At 41.9% G+C, this 27,528-nt stretch overlaps 1 protein-coding gene across 1 annotated transcript in view; it reads left to right on the forward strand.

Moving 5' to 3' along the window:
• EGFLAM (EGF like, fibronectin type III and laminin G domains) overlaps positions 1 to 18,607 on the forward strand; it is a 79,953-nt gene extending 61,346 nt beyond the window's left edge. Inside the window, exons 16-23 of the mRNA XM_034073060.1 lie at positions 1,375 to 1,486; positions 3,028 to 3,144; positions 6,390 to 6,570; positions 12,051 to 12,129; positions 13,032 to 13,175; positions 15,816 to 15,899; positions 16,973 to 17,076; positions 17,546 to 18,607. Coding sequence (XP_033928951.1) covers positions 1,375 to 1,486; positions 3,028 to 3,144; positions 6,390 to 6,570; positions 12,051 to 12,129; positions 13,032 to 13,175; positions 15,816 to 15,899; positions 16,973 to 17,076; positions 17,546 to 17,700 — 976 coding nt within the window. The 3' untranslated portion in view covers positions 17,701 to 18,607. The remainder of the gene's footprint in view (positions 1 to 1,374; positions 1,487 to 3,027; positions 3,145 to 6,389; positions 6,571 to 12,050; positions 12,130 to 13,031; positions 13,176 to 15,815; positions 15,900 to 16,972; positions 17,077 to 17,545) is intronic.
• The last annotated feature ends 8,921 nt before the right edge of the window (positions 18,608 to 27,528 follow it).

Genomic DNA, 27,528 nt, shown 5'->3' on the forward strand with positions numbered 1-27,528 from the left:
ATTCAGTAACCAAACCTATCTTGTTCCTTTATATAGATGTATTGACTTCTTCGAGGTGATTAAATTCTATTACCTAATGATTTATCCAAAGTAGTTAAACCATAAACCATTACTACATAAGATAAAAACAAGTGAATGGCATTGTTTGATAATACACTTTCACTGAAGTTTTCTGCTCCAAGTGGCAAAGTAATATTGCCTGTGTAGTTCAGAGAATGAAAATAGGCTTTGAGAGAATTTGGAGGAGCAAAATTGAGACAACAAAAGATTTGAAAGGTATATTGATTGCTCATAAAAAAGAAGAAACTTATTTTCACATTTTCAAAATTATATATTTTTAATCAGCATATGAATCATTATTGACTCACCATTTCAAATCACAATTCAATTATTTTATTTGGAAGTGTATTTTTTTTTAAGTTTCTAGATGTAAGTAGCCTGAAAATACAAAGCATTATTTCACCCTAAACCATTTTGTATTTTCTTCATTGAAAGCTAGGAAGTCTTCATTGTCTAGAACTGTGTTCTAGATAGCATGGTTTCTGATTTTTGCAGCTTAACCAGTGCCTTTTCATTGATCCTGGAGGAAAGGCTGCAAGATAAAACTCAGATTTAGAAAGCTTTAGCCAGTGTAGTAAAATGACGGTTCTGTAGAACTTGTAAAGGGGAATATGGTTTTACCCTTTATACAGGCTGCAATTCATGTTAGTGATGAACTAATGAAGACTGTAAGAACAGTTCTAAAATGCTTCCTTTGACCCTGGTGAATACTTTGCACAACTGGGGGTTATTGTTCCTCATCAGGATCTCATCACATCATTAGGAACATATTTTAGTTGCTTCCCTTAATGCATAGCATAGAGGCTGTGTGTCTGAATGAGATGTCACTGTAACAGGCTGCATAAATAGAACTGATAAGGCAACACAAAGTAGTTCTATTTTAAAAGAGGATGAAGAATGTGGGACTATACTGACCATTAAGTGGGAAGCTTTAGGTCCAGGCTTATGTCATTGTGAAATGAGTATGTACAGCTGAGACAAAAATTTGTTGTTACGCATTGTAAATGACTGAGCAGAAAAATTAGCTCAGAGATAGATGAAATGCATGCTGATCATAGAAATGTTTCATTATAAATAAAAGTAGAGCACTTGTTATTGCTGTAGGAACATGGTCTTATTTTCCTTTGCTGATGGGGCTCAGAAACGATTTTATTTCCTTATAAGGAAAGAAATACAGTGATTTAGTTTTATTTTTTTTCAGAAAGTCATCCCAAAAGACTCAACTTTTAAACATCACAACAATATTTGAAAACAACATAAAGGCAAAACTGTTTAATACTTAAAGGCAGAACTGTTTTCTTCCCCTTAAAACAGGAGTGAAGAACCTGTCAGTCTGGGTCAGTGGCATGAGTTGAGAGTGTCTCGCACAGCAAAGAATGGTATCCTACAGGTGGACAAACAAAAGCCAGTGGAAGGGATGGCAGAGGTGAGCATATGGCGTGCCTTGGCATGAATATGGTTGTTAGACTATAAAATGATTGCATGGTAAACTACACAAGCTATTATAAGCTCAAAACTATGCTCATTAGGGCATAATTTTAAACCCAAAACTGGAAATTTGCACACATAGTCTTCCCTTTGAGGATAGAGATCCTTGTAAAGGCAGCTGAAATCACAACCTTACCTGCTATTGCATGTAACTGGATTCACATTTTTTGTGTTACATACATGCGTTCATACAAGAATATGTTCGTACATATTCTTGTGGTTGTTTTCTTGCTACTAACTGGTTGTGGCTAAGTGTGTTGAATAATGTGTGCACCATGAAATGAATCACCTGGAGAAGGAAGGATAATACTGAAAATTATGTTCACATAGTCCTCTTTTTACCTGTCTCTGAATATTGTGCTGAAAAGGTAGGCCGAAAGAGAACTGTTTCTTTGTCTTCTTGCAAAAGCAATTTTCATGACAGAGTAAGGGCTGGAATATTCAGACAGTTGAATTGCATTTTATTCTTTACTCACTGAAAGGTCATAGTGAAGCAAGGGTATAAAGTGAAATTTTCCCATACTGGGCAAGGTATTCACTCTAAGCACCCAGATGCATACACAGAGGTACTTTTTTATCCCAGGAACCTGAGGCTAGAACACTTTAGAAAATGCCTTTTATTCTTTCCTACTGGAAAGTGTGGCTGGAGAACAGGACTCCAGATCTTGTTAGCAGAAGAATCTAAAGGTTTTTCTGCAGATTGGAAAACTATTTATAGCTTAAGACTTTCTTGAAAAAAAAAAGTGAATAAATTGAAATTCTGTCTGTCTGTCAAGAAAGAGATTGAGTTCAAAACATTCAAGCAGAGCAGACAAGAGTTCTTTAGATAGATGGGTCAAGAGGAAGACTCACATTTCTTTCCTCTAAGTGCTGCAGTGCAGCTGCAGAAGGAGGTTGGCTGGGAGCTGCCAACAAAGAAACCACAGGAGTTTCTGCAGGGCTGGAATTACATGACTATCCTGTCCTTTGCTGTTAAATATCTTTCAGTTCACTCCAGGACCCAGACTAGCCTGTTCAGGTATCCTGAGCAACAGCTTCTGTTAACTAATGCAAACTCAGTATTTCTTTCTTTTAACCCCAAAATTTGCTATGGATTATCTTTTCAGATATTAGAAAAATATTAAATAAGTCTCTGTTGCATGGACTTCCTCTAATTTTTACTTTATGAACCTCATGCTGGTTCTAGATTTACATTAATGTACATCAAGTCATTGCAAAGAGAGCTGGATGTGCAGTCACAAATCATCATGAGTCTGTCTCCTTTCTTTCTTCTGTCACTATTCCCATTTTGAAATACTTTTTTTTTCAGTTCTGATTAGGTTAAAATGCAGCTAGTAGAGAGTATCCTACAGAGGCTTTCTTGAGAGAATTGTACAAAGAATGCAATTAACAGAAGTAAAGAGACTAATGTAGGCTAATCTGAAATATAATCATGGTTCCAGCTATGCTAATAAGATGTTATTCTCTTGTTTCTTGAAGGGGGCTTTCACACAGATTAAGTGCAGCTCTGAAATATATATTGGTGGAGTCCCTAGTTACGATGCTGTGAAGAAGAACTCTGGAATCATCAGACCCTTCAGTGGGAGCATACAGAAGGTGAGTGCCCAGAAGAACACCCTGGAGGCATCTATTTCCATCTCGTCCGATGCACACTTTAGATGGAAACTTGCCCTTATACCACTAGCAATATTCAAAATAATTCAAGATTCCACCTCAGGAGCCCATCACAAACTGCTTAAACACACATTTCTCAGTGAAAAGTCATTCTGATTTTAATAGCCAATAAGTATTACCACTGCCAGTCTCCCTATTAATTTTCATACTGTACTAATAAGTGAGCAGAAGTCATATAGGATCGAGTTCAGAATGATGCACAAAGCTATGTCAAGATTAGAGTCTTCAGAATGCCCTGTAGCATCATATATAAATAAATGAACAAAAGAAATGCTCAAAGAATTTAATATATGCTCACAGAGGCAGTTAAATGTCTGAAGTAACCAACACAGTAACAAGCAAAAAGGAATCGCAGAACAATTTGGGTTGGAAGCGACATTAAAGATCATCCAGTTCCAACCCCCTGCCATAGGCAGGGATGCCTTCCAGTAGACCAGATTGCTCCAGCCTGGCCTTGAACACTGCCAGGGATGGGGCATCCACAACTTCTCTGGGCAACCCATTCCAGTGCCTCACCACCTCAATAGGAAAGAATTTCTGCCTAATGTCTAATCTAAGTCTCCCCCCTGTCAGTTTAAAGCCATTCCCCCTTGTCCCATCCTTACATGTCCCTGTCAGATTTCTTATAGGTCCATTTAGGTACTGGAAGCTGACATAAGGTCTCCCTGGAGTCTTCTCCAGGCTGAACAACTCCAACTTTCTCAACTTGTCTTCACAGCAAAGGTGCTCCAGTCCTCTGGGCATCTTTGTGGCTCTCCTTTGGACTTGCTTGCGCGGGCCTGTGTCCTTTGTCCTTCTTATGTTGGTGCCCTCAAAGCTGGATGCAGTCCTGCAGGTGAGGTCTCACCTGAGCAGAGCAGAGAGGGAGAATCACCTCCCTTGACCATGCATGACCAAGGTCACGCTCCTTTTGATGCAGCCTGGGATACGGTTGGTTTCTGGTCTGTGAGAGCACACTGAAGCCAACTCATGTTAAGTTTCTCATCTATCAACATCCCCAAGTCCTTCTCCTCAGGGCTGTTCTCAATTCATTCTCTGCCCAGCCTGTATCTGTGCTTGGGATTGCCCTGACCAAGGTGCAGAACGTTGCACCTGGCCTTGTTGAACTTCATAAGGTTTTCAAATTGAAGTGGATCCCAATCCATCTAGCCTATTCTTATACCCCACAGCAGCTGCACACCTCACTGCCTTTCTCCCTTACAAGTTTACTTTTTCACTGTTGGCAGACATTAGGGGTGATATTTGGTGGCATCAGCTGTGCCTGCATGCAGTTCTCATTCAGAGAATAAATCTGTAAAATCATAGTAAGTCCTAATAAGTACTCAGAAGAAAGTTCAAACTGAACTAAAATTTACACTCCTTAGGCATAGGCATACTTAAACTTATTCAGATAAATCTGAATTATTGTCACTGAATTGTCAGAGTTTTAAATGAGTGAATTATTGCATCAGATTTTATTCAACAAATAAAAAACTTTAGTAATGCATAACAACAGATCAAGGGCAGAAAGATAATTTCAGTTCACTGCAAATGGTTTAATCACTTGGTCGAACATTTTTCACCATCTTTGTCAGCTGTCCAGCAAAGGACGTGAAGCCCAGGAAAACTGGGGAACTGTGTAATAGGGAATAGGTCAGTCACACAAACATAATTGGAAAAGTGGGCTTGACTAAATGCAGTGCATTTTGGAGCATGAGATAGGGAGTGTAGGAACAGTTAACACAGGTCACACAATGTGAGGGGTTGTACCCTAGGCTACAGAGGCATTCTTCAGTATTGGGAAATTCTTAATGTGAACCCTTAGTTCTGTGATATAATTAGGAAGGTGGGTTTGCCTTCTCAAAGGTCTGAATGAATGGGGTATCGGGGAAGAGTATTGCCTGCCTTTGTGCAGTGGGAGACTCTTATTTGTTGTGTTTATTCATGGCAGGATTTTGAAGAACTGTGTAGAAATAGAGGTACAAACACCACCAGCTACTTGAAAACATACTGTGTATAGAAAGATCTAAGATAACAAACTCTTTAGTTTACTAAAAGAAAAAAGGCTAAGAAGTGACTTTATTGTGGTCTGCTAATTCTTAATGAGATTTCCTTGAGTACCTGTCTCTGAAATGATGCAGAAAAAGGCACAATGAGAGACAATAGCTGGAAGCTGAAGACAAGTTTAAGCCAAGAAATGAGACATATTTTTTAGGAATGTGGACTTGTTAACCTTTGGAACAATGTAGCCAGAAGTTAAAAGAAGCTGAAAAGGTAGTGGAGTCTTCACTGGTCTATCTTTTCAGCAGAACTGGATGTTTTTCTGTTGTTGGAGTTGTTAAGCGCTGTTTCAAACAGAGTATATATGCTTGAACCAAACCCTCCTCCTAGTAGGACCCTTTAAGATGCATCATCTGAGTTATGCAGGGGCTGGAGTAACTATTGCCATTCTCACTTCCGGCCTTAAAATCTATTTGTGTGTGAAAATGAACTTCTTATTTTGATGTAGCCAAGATCAGAAGCATACCCACATGTAACCTCTCTGCCAAGATATCAGCTGAGATCGTTCAAATGTCAGTTTATATTGCAGAACATATGTTGCTGGCACATTGGAAAAATCCCAACATTTAACAGTTATCTTCAGTTTACAAACGGTTTTGTGAAATCATTAATTATGTTTTAATTCATCTTAACTTTGGCTTCTTTCATATCTTTCAAGCAAGATATGATACTAGAAAGCCATAGAAAATGTTAAAAACAAGCTGTTCTGCTTAACATTTCTGTTGTCAACACTTGTCTCCTGGGGGTTTCCTGATCTCAGAAATGCTTTTCCTCAGCGTGCTTGTATGATTTTACTGTCCTACCACACACAGTTTCACTCCATATGGGGGTTGCCTTTTGTCTTTGTTGTCACAAAACACAAAAGATATTAATCTCCTGAGGGCCTGGGTGAACAACAAGAATGAGTTGGACATCTGTGACTAGGAAAACACACATTACTAGAAATAAGGTTTTCACTAAGTTTGGAAGGTGACATTTCTCTGAACTGTTTTGGAGAAGTCTTCTAACAAGCAGTACAATACTGAGAATTCAGAAGTTTTTAGTGTGTGTTTTCCTTCTTTTTTATTTTCTTCATAATTTTGGGTTGTTGTTTTTTGGTTTTGTTTCTTTTTCTTTTTAACAAATAGATTATCTTGAATGACCGGACAATTGATGTGAAACAGGATTTCACCTTCGGAATCAACCTAGCAAATGCTGCCCACCCCTGTGTGAGCTCACCATGTGCAAATGGAGGCACTTGCGTCCCCAAGAAGGACAGCTATGAATGTGACTGTCCCCTGGGCTTCGATGGCCAACACTGCCAAAAAGGTAACAAAGGCAGTGTTTCAATCCAGAGATTGAAGCTGATCACAAAAATAAGAGAGATTTAGCACCTACAACTGCTGTTGCACACATCCCTTGAAATAGAAACCTTGGAGGCCAGAGCTCTCTTTGCATCCATGCACAGTCCATGTACCCAGAGAAGAATTCATTTTGTTATTTAGGAACATGGTAACTGTTATCCGAGCACAGAGCTCCGAGCTGTAGATAGCAGCCTGGTATCTGGTTGCTCATGGTAGCCAGTACTGAACACTTCATGTACCTCCCTAATTATGCAGTCCTATACAAAGGGGGAATTCTGGCCAATGTTCTCAAGCCAGTGATTGTGTTACATCCTGAAGCATGAGCATCGATAAATCTTGTAATTTTATCCTCCCTAGGGCCCACAGCAAACACTGTTCCCATATACAGAAAGGTCTAGTTCTTTTTTAGACACTGACTACTTTGATGGTAATTTCACCTTCTGCACATACCCTACCTTGATATGGCAATGGAGACCACCAAGGAGGAAAACCTGCTCAGATGCACATATTCTTCTTTCATCAGAGTCACTGTAGTAGTTCAAACCTCAAATTCAGGAAAGTGTTCACAGATTCCACGAGTTAAAAAAAAACTTGCTTTGGGTTATTCCACTAGATGGAGATGTTTCCCTTCTGTCAGGCTTGATCTTGAAATATTCCTGAAGGAAGGTTTTATAATGCAACAGCAAACTCGGTTCAAAAGAGCCAAGTGACATTATTGTCTTCACCCACTCCTTCATTTCTCACAGGCACAAACTTCAAAGTAGTGGTTTTGGTTAAATTGTGATGAATAGATTGGCCTTTCCTTAAAAAGAAATAAAATCTTAGAACAAAACCTTTTTATTAAAATACAACGCAAGAAATCCCTTCACTTACGTTACTGTGGTCTAACTAATAGCTGGAGCAACGTCATTTATTCTGGCTTCTCTGTGGGGAGGAGGAAGGACTGTGATTTTGGCTTTCTAGGTATGTGCAGGGTGCTAAGCTCCTGCATTCAAGATGGTATCTGCAGCAGTATGGAGTCTCCAGGGGAGTCAGGGAGAGCAAACGGTTTGCAGCTTGGGTATGTGACTGCCTGCCTGTTTGATGAGCTCCTGTGCACTGCTTCTCACAGCTCCTCTGTTTCTGACCTGTGCTATGCACTGAGAGCAGTGTGCTGAGCTGCTGGTGCTGCTGCTCAGGCTCTGCTCCCTCTTGTACCCTGAATGGGTGCCCAGGCTTCCAGAGGTAGTCTGTAGCACCCTGTGCCTTTGGATCCTGGGTAGTGCTTCCTATGTGAATCCAACTTTTATTGACTTTTAAGTGTGTCCAAAAGAGCAAGTCACCTGTCTTATGTTCCTGCTTCCTGTGACTGCTGTTCCGGTGCCTCTCAACCCCCCTCCAATTGTGCAGCCTCAGCTGCCACTGAAAATCCGGGTTTTTGCTGATGGATACGAAGAGCATGGAGGCCCCTCCTGAACCTCAGAACACAGCAGCCTTGATTAATCTGGAGCCGATTTATCAGGATTCTTACCTCTTTCTTTTCAGTAGCACAATAAGACAGGATGCATGTGTATGTCCACTTCTATTTCTATTTCAGAACAGGGTTTTTGGTTAGTGCACTTGGCTGGTGTGTGAGAGGCTGGTGGGATGCTGTAACCCCACATCCTGAAAATAAAAAAGTGTTTGTGAGGGATTGCACCTAATTCTTCAAAATTATACATGCCAATGATGCTGGTTTAAAGTATATGAAATATTGATTCATATTGTAGTGTACTGTTAGCTGAGGATTCAATAGAATGTTCACTTGCATTACTGTGGTTTATATTTTCTATCCAAGATGTGAGGAGTGTTCAAGGTATTTTTATATTTAATTGTAAGATCGAGTAGCACAGCAAACTGCTAAACTTCTGCTTTCCTCTGGTTAGAATTGATCCCTGGGTAAACCAAGGTGAATCACTGGGATCTGAAAACTAGGACTAGCAGAGGGGTTTGATGCTGGTCCTACCTGTCTGCACCTTTGTGTATTTTGAGCAGGCAGACATAAATACTTGAGGCAAAACATGCTACCTTGGTAAGTGGTTATAGTTGCTTATCCAAATGAGAAGTGGAGATCGCATATTTGCAGAAAGTTGGGCATGAAATTGGACAAAGGAACATTTTTATGCTATAGAAAAACAAAATGACAATGTTCTTCTTTTGTTTTGTGCTGACTCACTGCAGAGTGTGGAAGTTACTGCCTAAACAGTAAGTACTGCAAATGATGTGAAAACTGCTCTGTCATTGTGTGTCTGTGTCTGATCTACCAAGCTGGAGCTGAATTTCTATAAAGTCTGGCAAACTTCCGTCAATAAGATAAAATATATTCTGGTGTTATATAGTACATCCTTAAATCTCATCCTGATGAAATTTTAAACTGCATCCAGAGCACCTGGGAAACAGTGGCTGTAGAGCTGATGCCTGCAAAGCAGCAGAGCCAGGCTGCTGGCTGAGTGCTTTGTGGGTGTGGGTGCTACTTCAGGCTGTGCTGCAGATCAGAGCTGACTCCTACTTGTCATGACAGCTTTGGTGCCTCTCTGCTGAATTGCAGTGAACAGAGTGAATGTTTTTAGACCAAGGTCTCCTTACTGGCCCTGTTCCAGCAAAGGTGCTGCATGCATCAAGGGTACTGCTAAAATTTACTTGGGTTTTCTAGCATCAAATTCAGTGCAGCAAGTGACAAGCATAGAGAAGAGCAAGCTACACAATGGAAATCAGAATACTAGAGGCAGCACAAAGGCAGTTGCATGGCACAGGCACCCTTCCCTGCTGAAGGCAGGAGAAGTAGGGCTCTAGTGCCAGTGTGGGATCTGATGGGGGAAGAAGGGCTCCTTTCACTCTCTGCTGTCATCCACCATGGTCAGAAACTGTCCATTGCCGAAAGTGTCAGACCTGGTGAGGAATGTCTGGCCAAGTGTAACACATCTTTTGCAATCTTCCAAAGATGCTGGCAGGCTGCAGGCTGTGGTAATTCTTTAGACACATTAGGCAGCTTTCCTGATTTCACTACAGATGAAAACAGGCATTTGTCACGATCTAAAATTCCCTCTCTTGGCACTTAGAGTTAAATTGCATATTGCTGTTTTTTGGCTGCCAGACTACACCAATTGTTGCATATCTGTGTTACAGTGAGCTCTTAAAGCCTCGCCAGACTCTGCATTGCACAAAGAAAGGCAGCATCCATACCCTGAAAAGCTTGAAATTTATATAGATGGGATTAGCTGTGGATTGAAGGGATTAGTTTTCAGGAAGAAAACAGGATGAAGACAGCTATTTTAACCAATTTATAAAACTGGCTTATATTAATGCAGCAGTCAGTCGTGAAAGATCAGGAGCAAATTATAAAATGTTCACATTAAAGAAAATCAGTTCAGGCCAGTGTTCATAGTCTACTGAAAGCTGTGTATCAGGGGTATTCAGTGGTTTATATTACACATCTGAGTTATTTTGCCAAAGTCTTCTCCATGGGAACAGTAGAGCAGCTCCAGGACTGGTTGCAATGCATGCAGCCATGCCAGCAGCTGTACATACACCACAGCTGTACCAGGGGCTGTCCCTCGAGAAATGGGAGATGCTACTTGTGGGACATCAGTGAACTCTGAGCAAATCACAGTCCAAGGAAGCACTTGGCATTTGAAGCACGTTGAATGCCTTGCAGCCTCTGTCACACAGCATTTAATGTAGTCTCAGTTGCTTTTGTGCAAAGGGTTCAACACTGTCCTGCACAACACCCTTATCTCTAAATTGGAGAAGCATCAATTTGGTAGATGGACCACTTGTTGGATAAAGAACTGGCTGGATGGCAACAAGCAAAGAGTTGTGGTCAATGGCTCAGTGTCCAGTTGGAAAATAGTAACTAGCGGTGTCCCTCAGAGATCGGTGTTGGGACCGGTCTTGTTCAACATCTTTGTCGGTGACATGGACAGTGGGATTGGGTGCACCCTCAGCAAGTTTGCCAATGACACCAAGCTGTGTGGTTCTGTTGATACGCTAGAGGGAAGGAATGCCATCCAGAGGGACCTTAATACGCTTCTGAGGTGGGCTGATGCCAACCTCATGAAGTTTAACCGTGCCAAGTGCAAGGTCCTACACCTGGGTTGGAGCAATCCCAGGCCCAGCTACAGGTTGGGCAGAGAAGAGATTCAGAGCAGCCCTGCAGAGAAGGACTTGGGGGTATTGGTCGACAAGAAACTTAACATGAGCCGGCTTCAGTGTGTGCTCGCAGCCCAGAAAGCCAACTGTATCCTGGGCTGCATCCAAAAGAGCGTAACCAGCAAGTAAAAGGAGGTGATCCTGCCCCTCTATTCTGCTCTCCTGTGATCTCACTTGCAGTATTATGTGCAGTTCTGGTGTCCTCTACATAAAAGGGACATGGAACTGCTGGAACAAGTCCAGAGGAGGGCCACAAGGATGATCAGGGACTGGAGCACCTGCTGTATGAAGACAGGTTGAGAAAGTTGGGGCTGCTCAGCCTGGAGAAGAGAAGGCTGTGTGGAGACCTCATAGCAGTCTTCCAGTATCTGAAGGGGGGCTATAGGGAAGCTGAACTGGGCCTCTTTGCTAGGGACTGTAGTGACAGGAGAAGGGGCAACAGGTTAAAATTTAAACAAGGGAGGTTCAGGTTAGATATAAGGAGGAAGTTCTTTACTGTGAGGGTGGTGAGGTGCTGGAATGGTTTGCCCAAGGAAGCTGTGAATGCTCCATCCCTGGTGTTGTTCAAGGCCAGGCTGGACAGAGCCTTGTGTGACATGGTTTACAGTGAGGCATCCCTGCCCATGTCAGGGGGGTTGAAACTAGATGATCTTAAGGTCCTTTCCAATCCTAACTATTCTATGGATCTATGAAAGTGATTAGGGGCACCTTCTACATCTTCTTAAGAGACAGTCTCCTCCCAGTCTAGGCTCCAGAGTGTGTCCAGCAGGCATGATGTGCAAAGTCACATGCACAAAAGGAGAAAATGGGTAGCTCACAGATTGCCTGTGCTGCCTCCTAGATACGGTGCTCCATATAATCGGGGGGGGGTTCATAGACTAAGAACAAAGGGTAGTTCATGCATAAGCTTTGGCAGGAGGGTGCTTGTGCAACACGTTGAATCAAGGAATGTAGAAACAGGGATAAAATAAAATGCTCAGTTTCCCGAATATTTCTTATTTTTCTGTGCTAACAGTTCTGGTGGAGCAATACATTAGGCCCATGATTTGAAGGCTCCAAGTAGCTGCCAGCAGCTTCAGCAACCTCAACTACTGCCCCAGCATTTAGGAACTGGTGTGCCTTTTTGCAAACCAGTGGAAGTTCAGCTCAGTTTTGTGTCACCGGCAGGTACCTACCAGTATGGGAATATATAATAAAAAAATCTTGTCTCTGTTTTTTGACTTCCATTTCCATGTCAGCTATCTGATACTCATCTCTGGCTTTTTGTTTACTTTTCAGCTATTACAGAAGCAATTGAAATCCCACAATTTATTGGTCGCAGTTACCTCACATACGATAATCCAGATATCCTGAAAAGGTAATGTATATACTGTTAACATAAATATTCTGTTTGTTAACCATTATAATCCTAGGAGCCTCATGTGGGAGGGTGCTGTGTAATTTGTAGTTTAAGCTGTAATTGCCATATTTTTAAATTTCAGGAAAAATACACATTTTTCATGCATACATTTATGGCTCTGGTATCATATCTGAGTATATGTTGCAACCTGTAAAGACATGGCATGCACAGTGTATGTCTGTCATGGAGAAGGACTGGTATGATCTTTCTGAGAGCAAAGAGCAGACATCCGGAGCCTGTATCTGTAAAGAGGTTAAGGATTTTAACTCCTGCTGTAGACTAAAATTTAGGTACCTAAATCGCATTTTGGCTGCTCTGTACCCTAGAAGGTGCCTGATTTCCACCAAATTTGGGATTGTTTCAAGAAATTCCTCCATCTGCCTCCATGATTCCTCCATGCCTCCATCTTCTCCATTGGCTGGAGAAGGCTTCATGATGTCATCACCTGTAGCTTGATACATCTCACCTACCAGGACTTTCTGATTTTCCCTCCTTAAGCTTCTTCAACTGGCTTTTGACGGCACCAACCTACTGAATGTTCTCAGAATTTGCTTGTTGGATTGAATTTCTCACTAGGCTTGGGAGAAAAAGGATTTTCTCTTATTTGTGTCTTATTTGTGTGGATTAACAAAGTACCTATTGTGTTTGGGCTTTTAGAGGGACAAGTTCAACTCCCTCACTTTAAAATGTTGGAAATGGGGGTGTGAACCAGCATCTGTCACGCATCAGCATGTAGGCAAGTTGCAAGACAGTAATCCTCGAGACCACTGGAGAAGAAATAAATCTTTTATGTTTTTTTTTGAAAGAAGACAATCCTATTTCAATATTTTACTATTATTTCTTCCTTCTACATTAAACAGGGTATCAGGATCAAGAACGAATGTGTTCATGAGGTTTAAAACCACAATGAAGGATGGTCTTTTGATGTGGAGGGGAGACAGTCCCATGCGACCTAACAGTGATTTCATTTCCCTAGGTCTTCAAGATGGAGCATTAATATTTAGGTAAACTTTTTCTCCTTATTTGCACTGCACACAATACACTAAGAGCTCAAAAGAATTGCCACAACATATCTACTTATCTTCTGGTACAGTGTGAGACAATTATATCCTCAAGGTTCTGTTCAGTGATGGGTCTCATTATTATCTGGGGAAGGAGGTGAGTTGAAGAGGTAATGTGCTGCAAGCTTTGCATCATTCTTTCTCCATTCATCCCCTTCTCCCTCCCAGTTTTTAAAACATCCATTTCTTAAAGTGATTTTCTAGAAGTCACCTTATGAGTATATGAGTACTGCCAGTAACCCCCTCCAGGCTTCTTGAAGCTCTTGCCATTTCAGTTAAGCAGATCAGGTATACAGTTTACACAGAGAGAGCAGGGGTCAATGAAAAACCATGCTGACATCCATGATCACTGAGGGCTCATCCTGCACCAGAGAATGCACATGGGAGCAGGGCTCCCACCTTCTCAAACCCCCAGATATCCAAAGCCGTGACACAAACCCAGCTATCACCATGCTTTGTTACTGTCACCATCTACAGAACCTCTATATTATTTGTTCCTTAAACAAGGAACAAATAATACTACTATCCAAAAGATGAAACTGGAAAGTGTAGAGAAATGTTGGGCCAAATTTGTGTTCTCTGTCCAGAATCACTTTCTCCCTTGCAGAAACTTAGGCAGACTGTAACTTTTTGCATGGTGCTTTTTTGGGACTCCTGCCTTTTGAAAGCCCTGTCTTTCCTCATGACCCCCTTTTAGGTTGTGTAAGACAAATATCCAGATAACAAACTAAAAATGCCATCATTATTATGGATTGTTGTGAGACATTCTTGATTGTATGACAAAGATTTTGTTAATCATTCAAGCTAATTTGAAGCTGTCTTTTACATGACTTACCTGGATGTTTTTTGGTACCATGGACCATCCAGACACGTCACTTATTTCTGTTTAAATTAATTTTTTAAAGATTTTCTGTGGTTAACTTTGCAAAAACTCTATGTTTCCTCATTGTTTTATAAACAAGGAATTGATTTTGCAGAAATGGTGCATTTTTTTAAATGTCTTTGAGAACACATTCAACATATGTAAGTGGCCATTCCATTGTGTCTTTTTTTCTAGGCACAGTGCATTTGTATTAGGGCTATTGCCATTCCCCAGAGATGAAGATACACAAAAGTTTTAGACTGAAACAGCTGAATTTTATTGAAATATCTGTTACCTTCCATGCACATTTAGGCAGGTGAAAAATTAAGATCCCAAATTAAAACTCCCATAAACTATCACTGCATACCGAAAGGAAGCACCAAAGAAGATGCTGAAAGGATAAATGTGGAAAAAAAGTATCATCTTATTTCAGAAAGAGTGATCTTCATGCTACCTTTCCACCTTTTGAGAGGTGAGGTGAGGAGAATATCAGTGCTTTGAATTGGTCAGAAGTATTTTCCTGCAAGCCAAAATCATATATCTGTGTTCTGGTACAGTTTGAAATCCAAAACATACCTTTCCCTTTTTCTATGGCCTAGCAGATTAGGTTCTCTGTACACTGTAACTGCTGCTGTAAATCCTTTCTGTGGTTCCCTGCGTCTGTATAAGGTTATATCGCTATTGTAGTGGATCCCTTTCCGTTAGGGATATTAATCTCATTTTTGTTACCAAAGGTCTAACATTTAGATACAATCCTGAACACCCAAACATTCTGTAGCTCTCGATCTAGACTGGTATCTGCATCCTGGGTAAAAGCAGATGCTTGAGACTCATGTGACTGGAGAGGAGTCAAGTTTAGGACCATTTTGTTCATGATCTAACATGCTGTTCTCAAGTACCTAACCCTTGCCAGGAACTTAATTCCAGGCTCAGCCTTGTTTGAAGAGACGATGATGTTTGTTTTAATGTCTCTAGTTTGGTACTGGCTGAAGGCCAGCAGTGGCTGGCTCAGGCTAATTGACCCTGCTTATTTAGGCAGTTGAGCACCCAACAGCTCACTGTGCTGTAGCATCTACTTCCCCTTCATGAAGTCTGACCCAAATTTCTGGGACCCAGAAATTAAGATGCCTAAGAGTAAACATGATGGGGACATTACCTCTGCTGAGTAATTTTAGTACCAGCAAACCCAAAGAAATAATCTGAGCTGCAACTTCATGATTATCTCTGAGTTTGCTTATTAGACTTAGTCTTTTCTAACATCACAAGTCTCAACCCTGCTTATAATACACATGATCTGTAGTTCCATTATACGTTGTCCACTCATTTGCTCTTGTAATAGCTTATTAATTAACTATGTTTGCAACCTCCCACTACTTTCTCACATTAGGCCAAAGGTTTGTATGTCACTGACTTTCATAACCTCCTGGTTTGGGGAGGAGCTGCCACTCAGAGGCACCCTTCTTGCTCCCTTGGAATGGTAGTACTCTCTCTGAACTTGGACAGGAGTGAGTTTTGCCTGTTGCTACTTGACTGGCTCTGCAAAATAAGTGTATTGCTGCTGGGCTTCCAAAGGACTCTACTGTTTCCCCCAGGATCTGAGCCATGAGGGGAGCTTGGGGGGCTGAGCAAGTGGGGCACAGAGTAAGGACATCCAAGCAACCTGGCAGCAGCAGCTGCTCACATGGGAGGCAGTAAAATTTACATTTTCTCTTTAATTGTAGCTACAATTTGGGCAGCGGCATTGCTTCCATCATGGTGAATGGCTCTTTCAGCGATGGCCGGTGGCACAGAGTCAAGGCTGTTCGGTAAGTGGCCATGCTTCATGGGAGGTGTTTTGGAGCAGCCCTGCCATTAAAGGTGCTGGCTGGAGTGTTTGGATGCTGGTTGGGTGTGAATCACTGCAGCTCCACACTCTCACATCTCTTAGGAGTTGAACTGTTAGCAACTTGGCTGTTGCAGCACGATGCACACAAAGATTATTGTATTAAAGGTGACAGCGCCAACTTGGCACAACTCAAGGCAGGCTGCCAAAGTCACACAGGGCTACTCTGAGGCTGTGACAGACATGCTATTAAACCCATGCCATTTGGGTTAAGACTATTTTTCTTTAATGTCTGCGTTTTGAAATTCCCCAGTGAGTATTCTGCGGGCTGGCATAAACAATGGAGCATGGACAGTGTATGCCTACTTTTTCTATTTGGAGGAGGTGCAGACATCTTGCAGTGCATATATAACTCATATTTATAGCTCATTACCTCATAGGAGGCAAGTATGCCCAGCAGGGAAAGTATACATCCCTCTCTTTATGAGATGTTGTGTCCCTGGAAATCACAGGCTGACATTAGCACAGCTTGTTACCAAATTCAGTTAGAATAGTAACTCATCAAGTGGTTTTTCTTTCAATGTGGTTATTGACCATATAAAAAATAGAAGTGGCCTAAAAGCTTTACTAAGAAACAAAACTGCTTATAACTGTGTTTTGTCTTAGCTTGTCTATTTCTTCCCTTCCATTGAAGTTTCTGCTGATTACTTTTAATATTTAATCCGATTTTTAACATGTCAGAACCTGTCCATCCTCCTCTTTTGCCTACAAATGTAATGTACTTCTTTCCCAGTCTTTTCCTCCTCCTCAGATGTGTCCCACACACTGCAGATGTCTGACATCTCAGTCCCTGGAAAGAAATAAAGCACTCTGAAGGGTCTGGGTTGCTTTGGAACACTGCTGTCTGTGGGTCTCCCCAACACCAGTCCCAAGCCTTTACCATGAGCCCTGCCAAGCACTGAGTCAGCCTGGTCTCCTGGCAAGGAGGAGATGCTGCTGCTCCTCCTGCCTGGTTATAGGTTGGATATGTAAGAGTGGTTTGTTTTTTTGTTTCAGGGACGGACAATCTGGCAAAGTAACTGTGGATGATTATGGTGCCAGGACTGGTAAATCCCCTGGAAAAATGAGGCAGTTAAACATCAATGGAGATCTCTATGTAGGTAAGTGCTCACCCTTCACATTCAGGACTCAGCTGCAAGGCAGGGCACTCCAGCTCCGTTCATCTCAGGGTGAAGGCTTCACGTGGCAGCCTTTGGTCCTCCACAGCCTGGGTGGGATGAGGGGGACTGGTACGAGAAAGGACCATCATCATGGAGTGCTGTGGTACGCCCAGCAACTACATTGACAAACAGCAAGTGGCAGGTGCAAACCCTACACCTCAGTGGGAACTTGAGCACAAGCTTATGCAGCTCTTATTTAAAGTCTTAAAATTTATTATCTCCTGCTTATCTCCTCTGTACTTTCAAATGCTTAAAAGCTGTATTTAAAAAACCATGAAGAAACCTGTAAGTTAAGATTCACCTCTGAGATGCTTTAGGAAGGCTAATGGTGTTGCTAGGTGTGCAGGCTGCTAAGCAGGAACAGACACCCTTTCTGATGAAGAATTTCTCGTCACTGCCTTTTCCCCAGGTGGCATGAAGGAAATAGCCCTGCACACGAACAGACAGTACATGCGGGGCCTGGTAGGCTGCATTTCCCACCTCACTCTTTCAACTGACTATCACATCTCACTGGTGGAGGATGCTGCCAATGGGAAGAACATCAACACGTGTGGGACCAAGTGACAAGAGAGGAATCCCGGTGCTGAGGACCTGTCGTGTTCTTGTGTGTGTGGCTGAGCATGAGCTGGCTGCCTCAGCCCTCTGCAGCCAACCCATGTTCACCATCTGGGAAGGTGACAAAGCCAAAGGGAACTTCCCCTAACCCCTCAAAAAAATGAACATTTTTCCCTCTTCTTTCCTGACCAAACCAAATCGGGTATTTTGTGTATGAACCGTCCCCTCTTCCCAGTAAGTGTTTAGGTAGTGAGTTAGTGCAAACAGCAAAAAGAAATGTGTGATGTTACAAGTAACTCAATGACTGTTGTTGTCCTTAGGTTATCTTTTGTAATACCTGAGTAGGCAGTCTTGAAACACCTGCATTCTTCCCACCCTGCAATGCTACAGTGACTGCTGTTCAACAAATACACCATCAGGCAGTGTATCTGTGCATTCAGATATATGTTGTGGAACAGCAGTCCTTCTGACCACTCTCTGATTTAGCTAAATTATGTTTCGTCCTGTGTAAATAACAGCTACAGTGACTGGTTTCAGAACATTGTTGTTTGTTCACGAGGAAAGCTCTGAAAGTCTAATTTTGTATTACAGGCAACAAAATCAATGAACCGATTTTGTAGAAGTAATTTTATACTTGTATATTTTTTATAGCAGCAGCAGCAGACCTGCCTACATGGTGTAACTTTTAACACTTAGGTGTACTATTAGCTCTTTGCACACTTTCCTAAAAATAGCAAGGTCACCTGTGGTTTAAATTTGCTATACAGGACGCTTAGTGTCTGTATTATACAGTTCTGATGGGGATATTTGTGCGTTATGACCAGTTTTAAATCTCACTCATTTTGTTTTGTAAATTTTGACAGTTTAAGATTGTACATTATGAAGCTTTCCTGGCTTAAACAGATTAAAAGATTAGAAAAAGAAAAAAAAATGAGCAAATGCTTGCTACTGTGTACTATAAATCACTTTTTTTTTCTGAAAATGGGAAAAGGGATGTGCGAGAGACCTTGGTGGGTCATAGTCCTCTTAAAATAATGTTTTCTAGGCACTGGACCAACACTTATGCAACCTTGATTGCCAAGCTGTAATTTAAGCAGGCAAACAGAGTGCTGTCGAGACACTAAGGAAATGGTCCAGAATTTCATAGTTTGGAGATTTTTCTTCCTTAACTCTGGGGGCTAGGGGGAGAAGAGAGATCTGCTGTGTGGTGGAGTGTACCATGACTCATCACACACCAGAAGCATGAGGAGCACAAACCTCCTTTATGGTGCAGGTTCATCTGAATGCTGATGAGTTAAAAGCAACCTTCTGAGGAGGAGATTCTGAGTGGGAGGTTTCTCATCCATTTTACCTTGTCCAGGGTGCTCCTGGCTTTGTGGAAGCTAAAACATGTCCTATCTTCATGTGACTGTGAGCAGCTGCAGGCTTGAGTGGGAAAAATAACAGCTCATACTAGATAACGGCACATGCAAATAACTACCAAGGAGACCCCAAGTCCTCCCCTGCACACTAGAAGGGATGCCCTGATCACTTAGGTGAATGTTCTGGTTCTCCTTGTAGATATGGCAGCCATGGTCAAGAGGCATAAAACAAATGCAGGCACTTGTTAGAACTAGAAAGGAGCAGAAAAATGCATGGTAGTGCCAGCATGTAAAGTGCACCCATGTGCTGCCCACTGTTCAAATCACACTTCAAAAAAACTGTCCATGGCAGACATGGGCATCTTGCAAAGGAGTTGGAGGCACTCATGGCTCTCCTCTGATACCATAGGATATACAGGGGAAATGTGCAGGGTTTGATAAGGGGTGAAAACTGAAACCTCCAGAGGCTGAAAGTCTTGCTGGCTATCTACTGCATGAGCCCTGCAGTGGTGTCCAGACACAGCCTGTGCTCAGCTGCTGGAGAGGGAGGACTCACATTCTATCAACTCAAAAGAGTTTCCCAGATGGTAGTGAACTGTCCTGACCTGGGCAGGGAAGGGAGATCAGCCAAGTGTACCCCTAGTCCTTGGGATTTGACGTGCTGCTGGTGACAGGGGAAAACACTGGTCCAGAAACAGAATGAGCCTCCACTCTGTCACATGTGTCTCGCCTTTCCCACCCTTTCATTTCTGTCACAGGGTTTGGAGACTGTTTCCAAGATAAACATCTGGTGGGAGAGGTCTCTATTTTAAGATAATTTACTGCAGAATAACAGGCATTTTAGTTCAAGGCCATACTTCTCCAGAACAAAAGCCGCTCTTTGAAATGCAGGGTAGGGGAGGAGTGGGTAGGAAATACCTCTGTTGTTGTTGTGGAAAAAGAAGAGCGACAAACTGCAGCTCCCCAAATGCCTGTTTCCAACTATGTGTATCACCACATGGGAATTTGGAGCTGGCGGCATCACCCCGCTGCAGCACAGACAGAGCACAAGCAGCAGAGCTGTATGGTGCCAGCCAGGCGGGGGAATATCAAAGATGCTGTGGGGTTTGAATCTTTTAAAGACAAAGTCCTTTCTACATCCTGTCACAGTCTGAGAAACTTCTGAAGAGGGAAGCATCCCACATCCACATCTCCTGTCTCCCTGGTGAAGCTTGGGGCTGGGTGAGAGGCAGGGATTTATTCTCCAGGGGCTAAGCAGAAAATAGGTGATGGAAACTCAGAAACATCTGACCAGATGTGGAGGCTTGACCACCCCTATTTCCCTAACACTGGGCCAGGGAAGCATTGGGCAAAGGTGGATAGCACGTGGCAGAGTGCTTAGTCGTTTTCCCAGGCACTGGCCTGGGTGTGCTTCTCAGTGCCTCCTTTTTATTAAGCTTGTTATTAAGCTTGTTAATAAGCTTTTATTAAGCTTGTTTATTAGGCTTTTTTATCAAGCATGTTACTTACCTTTCAAGCCATATCAGATGCTCAGCATGACCCTGCTGCTGCTACAGTAGCAGCTCTTGCCCACTGACAAAGCCATGCCCTTTTTGTCACAGGTACCTGTGCAAACCAGCAATGAAACCAGCAGTCCCAGGTGCCTGTGCCTTTCTTTGCAATTTAATCCCCTTCCCAAAATAGCAGCTTTTACCTTGCTTCCTGATTTTCCACATGAATCCCAAAAGACAACCCCCTCCACTTTCTAAGTCTAAATGCCCACCCTGTTGCGAGCTTTGGATGGCCTGAGTTAGGCTTAGTGCTGGGCACTGGCTGTTGGGCAGAGCTACTCCATTCTTGATCCTCACCTTGCCCAGGGCACAGTGCATCTTGCTGCTCTCCACCACTCCTCCATCACCCTGGGGACCAGCCACTTGGGAGTCAGCGGCTGGGTTTACTCAGGTCATCCTGAAGCAAAATAAGGAATGAAAAACCCACCCCAAACCCAGGGTTGTGAAGCTGACTATTCCCCACTGGTGCATTAGCCTGCCACAGGTGCCTATTAAAAGTTACTATTTTGTCAGCCAGGCTTTGATTTTGAACTTTTTCATTCTGTTCATAAAGCAAAATAAATCAGGTGGGAAATCATTTAAGCTCTGTATGTACAGCTCCATCCGTGGCAGCATCATCCCTCAAGGGGCAAATCTCACTTTAGAAGACTAGATAAACTGCAACTGTGGTTTACTCATGGAGGGCAGCTGCCACATCCCATCAGCCAGAGATGTGTCTTTTTATCAGCATTCTATTTCTTGGTGTGTATGCGCACACAGTGGAGATTTTCCTTCTCCAAAGCAGTAACTTACTGTGATGCCTTAGTCAAGGCATCACCTGCACCAGTGAGCGCATCTCTCTGTACTGCTCCATTTTCCTGTTGGTTTCAGTCAGCAGGGGCACCCCTATTCCCCTTGTCAGACAATGAGTTGTCCCCAATCCAGTGTTTGGGTGTCTCACAGATGAGTAACAGCCCATGCAGGAAGCTCTGCAAGCTCCTGGCTCTCTGCCCTCCAAGGACAGGACCTGAATGGTCCATGAGTGCCCTCTTCCCACCCCCTGCAATGGAGACGGCCTGGCAGCGCTGTGACCAACTGTCCTTATTTCTCTCAAATATCCGTTCACTGTCAGAGCATTTTAGTTTGTTTATTGTGCATGATAAACAAAGATGACATTGTTCCTTTCCCCCTGCTATTTCTTTTTAAGCTTCCCTCTGTCTTCCTTTCTAGGAAAACAACAGCACCAGTTCTCTCAACACCCATCCCCACATGTCATGTTTTCCAGTTCCGTACTTTGCTGTTACATATGAGAATAGCATGGAAGAAATGGGGCTGCTGAACACCAATACCCCATGTTCAGGCTCACAAACCAGCAGCTTTCCAGCCTTCCTTTTTTATTTTGCAGACCCTTAAATAATCGGTAGTGGCAATAGATGCAGCATTTGTGGTCACTTTTTGTGGACATGGTGGAATTTTCCTCAATTTTCCTGTCCTTTGAAGACACCAGACAGGCAATATTCAGTATTTTATTTACAGTTCCTCTTTCTTTTTTTTTCTTTTTTTTTTTTCTTTTTGCTACAGCTATCAACAAAGCAGAATTAAAAAATGAAACTATCAGTTTAGCATGTTTAGGCAGTTTTCATTCAAACTGATCTTTGTTACCAAAACACAGACTGCTTTTTTTTAGAACTAACAAATGCGCATATATGGGGTCTCTGCAACCTTTACTTACGTGTTGAGATTAACCTTTTCCAGTTGCAAATCTGGAGAAATGCTGTATGCTAATTCGACAGCTGATGCCACCTTAGGAGCAGCCAGCACTTGCAGAACAAGGAGAGACAAGCATAAAATAAGGATGCATGCTGGAATGGGGCCAGGAAACACGGATGGTTTGCATCTCTTTCCCCAACCTCCTCACGATGGAGAAAACTGGGGCTGTCTATGCCCTCTGTCATTACCCAGCCTTTGAATTCAGCTGCTGTGATTTTATAGCATGACTTATTTTCTTTCAGCAGCCACAACACTACATGAAACTCATGTTCTGTGATTTTAATTACTTTGCAGAAGTACTTGTATTTGTAGTTCCCAAGTACCTGTCTTGAACTTGTCCCTTGTGTTCTGCACTGGCCAAAGCAGTTGCAGGGTTTGCAAGCTCAGCTGCGTGGCTTCACCTTTGGAACAATCAAAGCTTTTCCTCATTCCTACAGCTCTACGCATTTCAAACTTTTCACAGCAGTGTTCTTCAATCCTGCTTAAACGACTTAGTACCCTTGACCCCACACCTGCCCAGTGCTCAGTGGAGCTAACACATCATGCCTAGTTACTGTCACACCAGTAAGCTGCACTAATGACTCTGACTTTTGAGACTGCTTCTGAAGAGCTGGAGAGAGCAGCATGCCACTGTGCAATGATGGCTCATGTGACATGCTGTGATGTGGCACCTGTCTGTGTGTACACAGAGACTGCATGTCACCCCCCAGGTCATCGATGAGCCACAAAATTCCATGACTGTTTCTAGGACCAGTAAGCGCTGTGACATAAGTGTCCTCAAACATAAAGCCCATGTTACAGTCCATAGGAACTGATCATTGCCATTCCACTAAAACACAGTGAAGCCTGGGTCCCTCCTTCCTGCCACTACATCCTTGAATAGCAACATCCACCACACAGACCTGTCCTCAGTAGAGACCCTCTGGCTCACCTCTGCAACCCCTCAGCCCAAGCCTGTCAGAACATAATATCTCAAAACCCCAGCTGTGTTAGAGCCATAAGCCAAGGAGGACATGGGTAAGTCAACTGGCTTTCTTCCTATCATCACATAGCATGGCAGGAACAAGAGGGCTTCAGTGAACCACGTATGTACGCACTACAGCATGCTGTGCTTTGAGAAGCTGCTCAGAGAGTATCTGCATTACTACCCGCTCTGTCGATCAAGAAGCCAAGGCTATGCTTGCCAGATCCTGTGGTTATTTACTCTGGCACAAAATTAAAATACCTCTGTTTGTACTGGAGCATGAGCAGAATTTAACTCTTACTTAAAAATAAACATGCAAGCAAGGAATATGAAAACATATACGAGTGTAAGAAAATATATTTATTAAATTCCATGGCAATACTATGGTAAAATTGTTAAATACATGCGTATTTTTAGACACCCAAGCAATACAACAGGAGTTACAACAGCCAAGCAAACTAGGTTTAAAATGTATGCAAAGTTGGTATCTTAGGTTAGGTTAGTCTTAAATGTCATCTGCCACACTGGAATATTATTTCCCCACCATGATCCCACACTTCCTTTTTCAAGCATGCATTTGTTTAACTGCTTAGCTAATAAATTTTCTCGTTGATACACTGCTGAATCAGTATTTTACTTGGTATGCTACAACTTCACTAAAGTGCCTTGTGATGATTTTGCTTAAATTGTGAAGCATTTATGCAATACTGGAATTGGAAGCTGGAAAACTTCAGTATCATTCAGCAACAGAATTATGTTAAATGACTGATTAGATTTAGTGTGTTAGGAAGACTATTTTGTCAGTTTGATTTATTGATTTATTCTCAGAATTATTTTCTATAGATGACTATTTCAAATTGGCAAACAATATTTTCACTAGTATTAAACAAAAGTCCATTAAAATCTTTGTAAAAACAAAACATAAAAACATCTCTAAACAAATTATTTACGCTGTAAAAAATATGGTATAAAAAGATCTAAAAAAAACATTGAACCTGTTCACAGTATATATTGTGAAAGTTACAGCATTATAGTACAACGTCGTTTTGTTTTTCAGGTGACCTGTATGACTCCATCAGCTCCCCTTTTTTGTGTGCCACAACTGGGTCAAAGTTAAAACTGCTGTTACCTTCGAATAGGATTTCAGAGTCGATTCAGTTACCTTCTTTTTTTGCTATCCCCTGTGTTAGAAACTTTTCTGACACGTTATGAAGCATAAAATGTTGTCCATCCCAAGCCATTCTGGAATCACATTTAAGGAAACATTGACAAAGTGATGTTCAAGGATTCTTATTGTATTACTACTAAACATGTGAGACCTTGCCAGTTTCTATTTTACTTTGCTCTGCTTGATCAATTCGTTTTTTAATTTTTCTCAGCTCAAATAATGAAAGTTAAAACATCTCATTTTTTGCTTTGTTCCTGGTTAAGTTTTACTTACTACATTTTGCCCAACATGAGACCAAATGAGTTGGAAAGATATTGAACATTCTCATGGAAGTTGTGCATACGCTTCCCCTGGAGCTGGTTTTCATGTAGCAACAGTCAAAGTGCAGGTTTGGGGCCATCCAAAAAACCTACCTAAAGATTTTGTTGGGTATCACATTAAAAAAATAAGTATGTAATCTGCTCTGCTGCACCAAAAAGTCACCTGGGCAGTGTTGTCACAAGAAGACAGTGAGACTGCAGAGGGATTAAACCAATCCTCTCATGTAACACCCTGCCATTAGACCAGCTCACCTGCATGGAGATGCTGAGCCACTGCCCTCCGAAATCAAAAGTTCTCTGGAGACATTTTTTTTGTTGCAAAAGCAGAAAGCATCAATAGACTTTTTTTTTTTGTGGGGAAGAAGTATTGTCGTGCACCCTGGGACAACTGGTAAAGTTACAGAAACCCCTGCCAATATCATCCGAGGTTTGTTTGCATACTACGCAAAAAGCAAACAAACACTGGCAATCTTAGAAACACTGGGGGAAATCCAGAGTTACATAAATGGGGGAAGGGAGGAAGAAAATCGTTATGGAAGAAACTGTTTTCTAGATTGTGAGGAGATATTTAGAAACTCAAGAAGCACGAGGAAATTTGTTTTTAAACTATTTTCGAAGTAAAACTAAACATTCTGAATCCATGTCACTTGGGATCTGCAGCTGTGTTTCAAGGCTTCCTAAGGAAAATGGAAAGAAAAAGCCAACAACAAAACTTGCAAACTGCCAACAGCATCTCTGAAAATCAGCTACACAGAGCACTGCTTAATGCACATCAGCACAAACTGTGTAGTGTGTTGGGAAGAAGGCAGACAGCAGCTATTTCCTTTAGACAAAACTGCATCTCAGAACTCACATAATAAAGTAATATGTTCCAAAAAAAAAACTTTTGGGAACTACAAGCCAATTTCTTCTGCAGTATGCACCTAGGTACCTAATGAGGTAAGTACATATGTGCATAAGTGTTTAGTACTTTTCTTAGTGTTAAAAACATTAATGCCATTTGCACTTAAGTCTTCATCAAAGAAGATGCTATTTACATAGGAAGCTCTTGACAGATTTATGGTGCATGGACCCTTGTTAGCAATCTGATTCTTTAAATAGTTACATTTCCCTATGTACTTCGAATTCTTTACTATATTTCTACTTGTAGGCATACAAATATTGTATTTACAAAGCAATACTTGTCTAAAGATAGAGCATACACTTTCTTTTTGCCTTTTCAGGGTTATGTCTAAACACCTTCCCACTCCAATGCATCCAATTGCCTTCACTTTTGCTACTATGTATGCTCAACTGAATGTCCTGGAGGACAAGATCACAGGAAACACTGCAGCTCTAAGCTTTACCCAGCTGAATGTATCAAAACAAACAAATAAACAATAAAGGTGGCTTGAACATGCCTCTTCAGAGCAGCCCCAGAATGTGACGTCAGCAGGAGCATGTTCCCAGCAAAGGAAAGCTCTGGTCCCCGATATAAACCAAAGATAAGCAAAATGGGTCCATTTGCCAATTGTGCCATGATGGGCAGAACGGCTGCTGTTTCCCTTTTGAAATGATTTACCCATGAAAGCTCAACTACAGATATTAAAGACAGCTTACCACAGCAAATTATCAGTCTTGGGTCCTAAGCCTGCCCATGCAGCCACTGCATAGCAAGGGAGGTAATTCACTGCCTGCCTGTAATACTAGCTTACTATTTTGTTGATATATTCACTAGCAGTTCTGTGAGGTATATCACATGCAGATCTACCATCCCAAAATGTAATTTACAAAACCAAGATCCCCTTGAATATCAGAACACCAAAAACAACAAATGTGTCAAATAGGAGAGTGCACAATGTTACATCAAATGTGACTGATGTTCCATGCATACAGTGAAAAATAAAAAACCCCATTACAAACCCCAAATTGTCACATATGACAGGCATGGCTCAAAAATAAAAAGCAGCAGCACTGACGATCTGCTTCAGAAAAAAACTGCTTGGCATTAACACGTTACATCTCTGAACACAGAGGACTGAAGCAGTGAATCAGGAGTAATAGTGTTTTGGACAAAATCCCTTCTGGTTGTATCCCTTCTGGAAGAAGTTTTTTTGTTGTTTTGTTTCTTTTTTTTAAAAAAAAAGATGAACTTTCTATCCTTCTACAAAAAAAAAAGGCAAAAAGGCAAAAGAACTTAAAATTGATCTTCGATAAGAGAATAAGAATTTTCAGAAAATGCAGTACTTTAACTTTCCTAAGATATTTTTCAAAACCAATTTGACTGAAGAAGCTCACCAGGAAGCCCAAAGGCACTAGCACAAGGAGTCTGATCCCCTCTGAAGCCCAGAGTTTTAGACTTACGATTGTTAACAATGCATGTAGAGGCTAAACAGCACTGTGCTTTGGAAATGAATGTGATATGAAGACATTCCTAAAGACACTTCATTGGTTTAGCACAGAACTTGGTCTTGGAAAGCAAGTCCATTCCCTGACAGCCCTTGTCACTCATTCTGACTGTTCCATGTACCTAGGGTTGTCTCCACAAGATTAGTACATACTCTCTCACTATCCATGTGATATTTGGATTCACTGCTGAAGATTTAAGATAGGCGTTTGAAAGGAGTCCTCACTGGAAGCACTTAATAGGATAGCACTCAAAGGAAACAGCAGAGCATTGAGAAACTGCTCCATAACAAACCCAAACCACTACCCTGACACACTGTCCGTGACAAGTCCTGCTTTC

This window comes from Melopsittacus undulatus, chromosome Z, assembly GCF_012275295.1.
Source record: "Melopsittacus undulatus isolate bMelUnd1 chromosome Z, bMelUnd1.mat.Z, whole genome shotgun sequence".
NCBI classification, from domain to species: domain Eukaryota; kingdom Metazoa; phylum Chordata; class Aves; order Psittaciformes; family Psittaculidae; genus Melopsittacus; species Melopsittacus undulatus.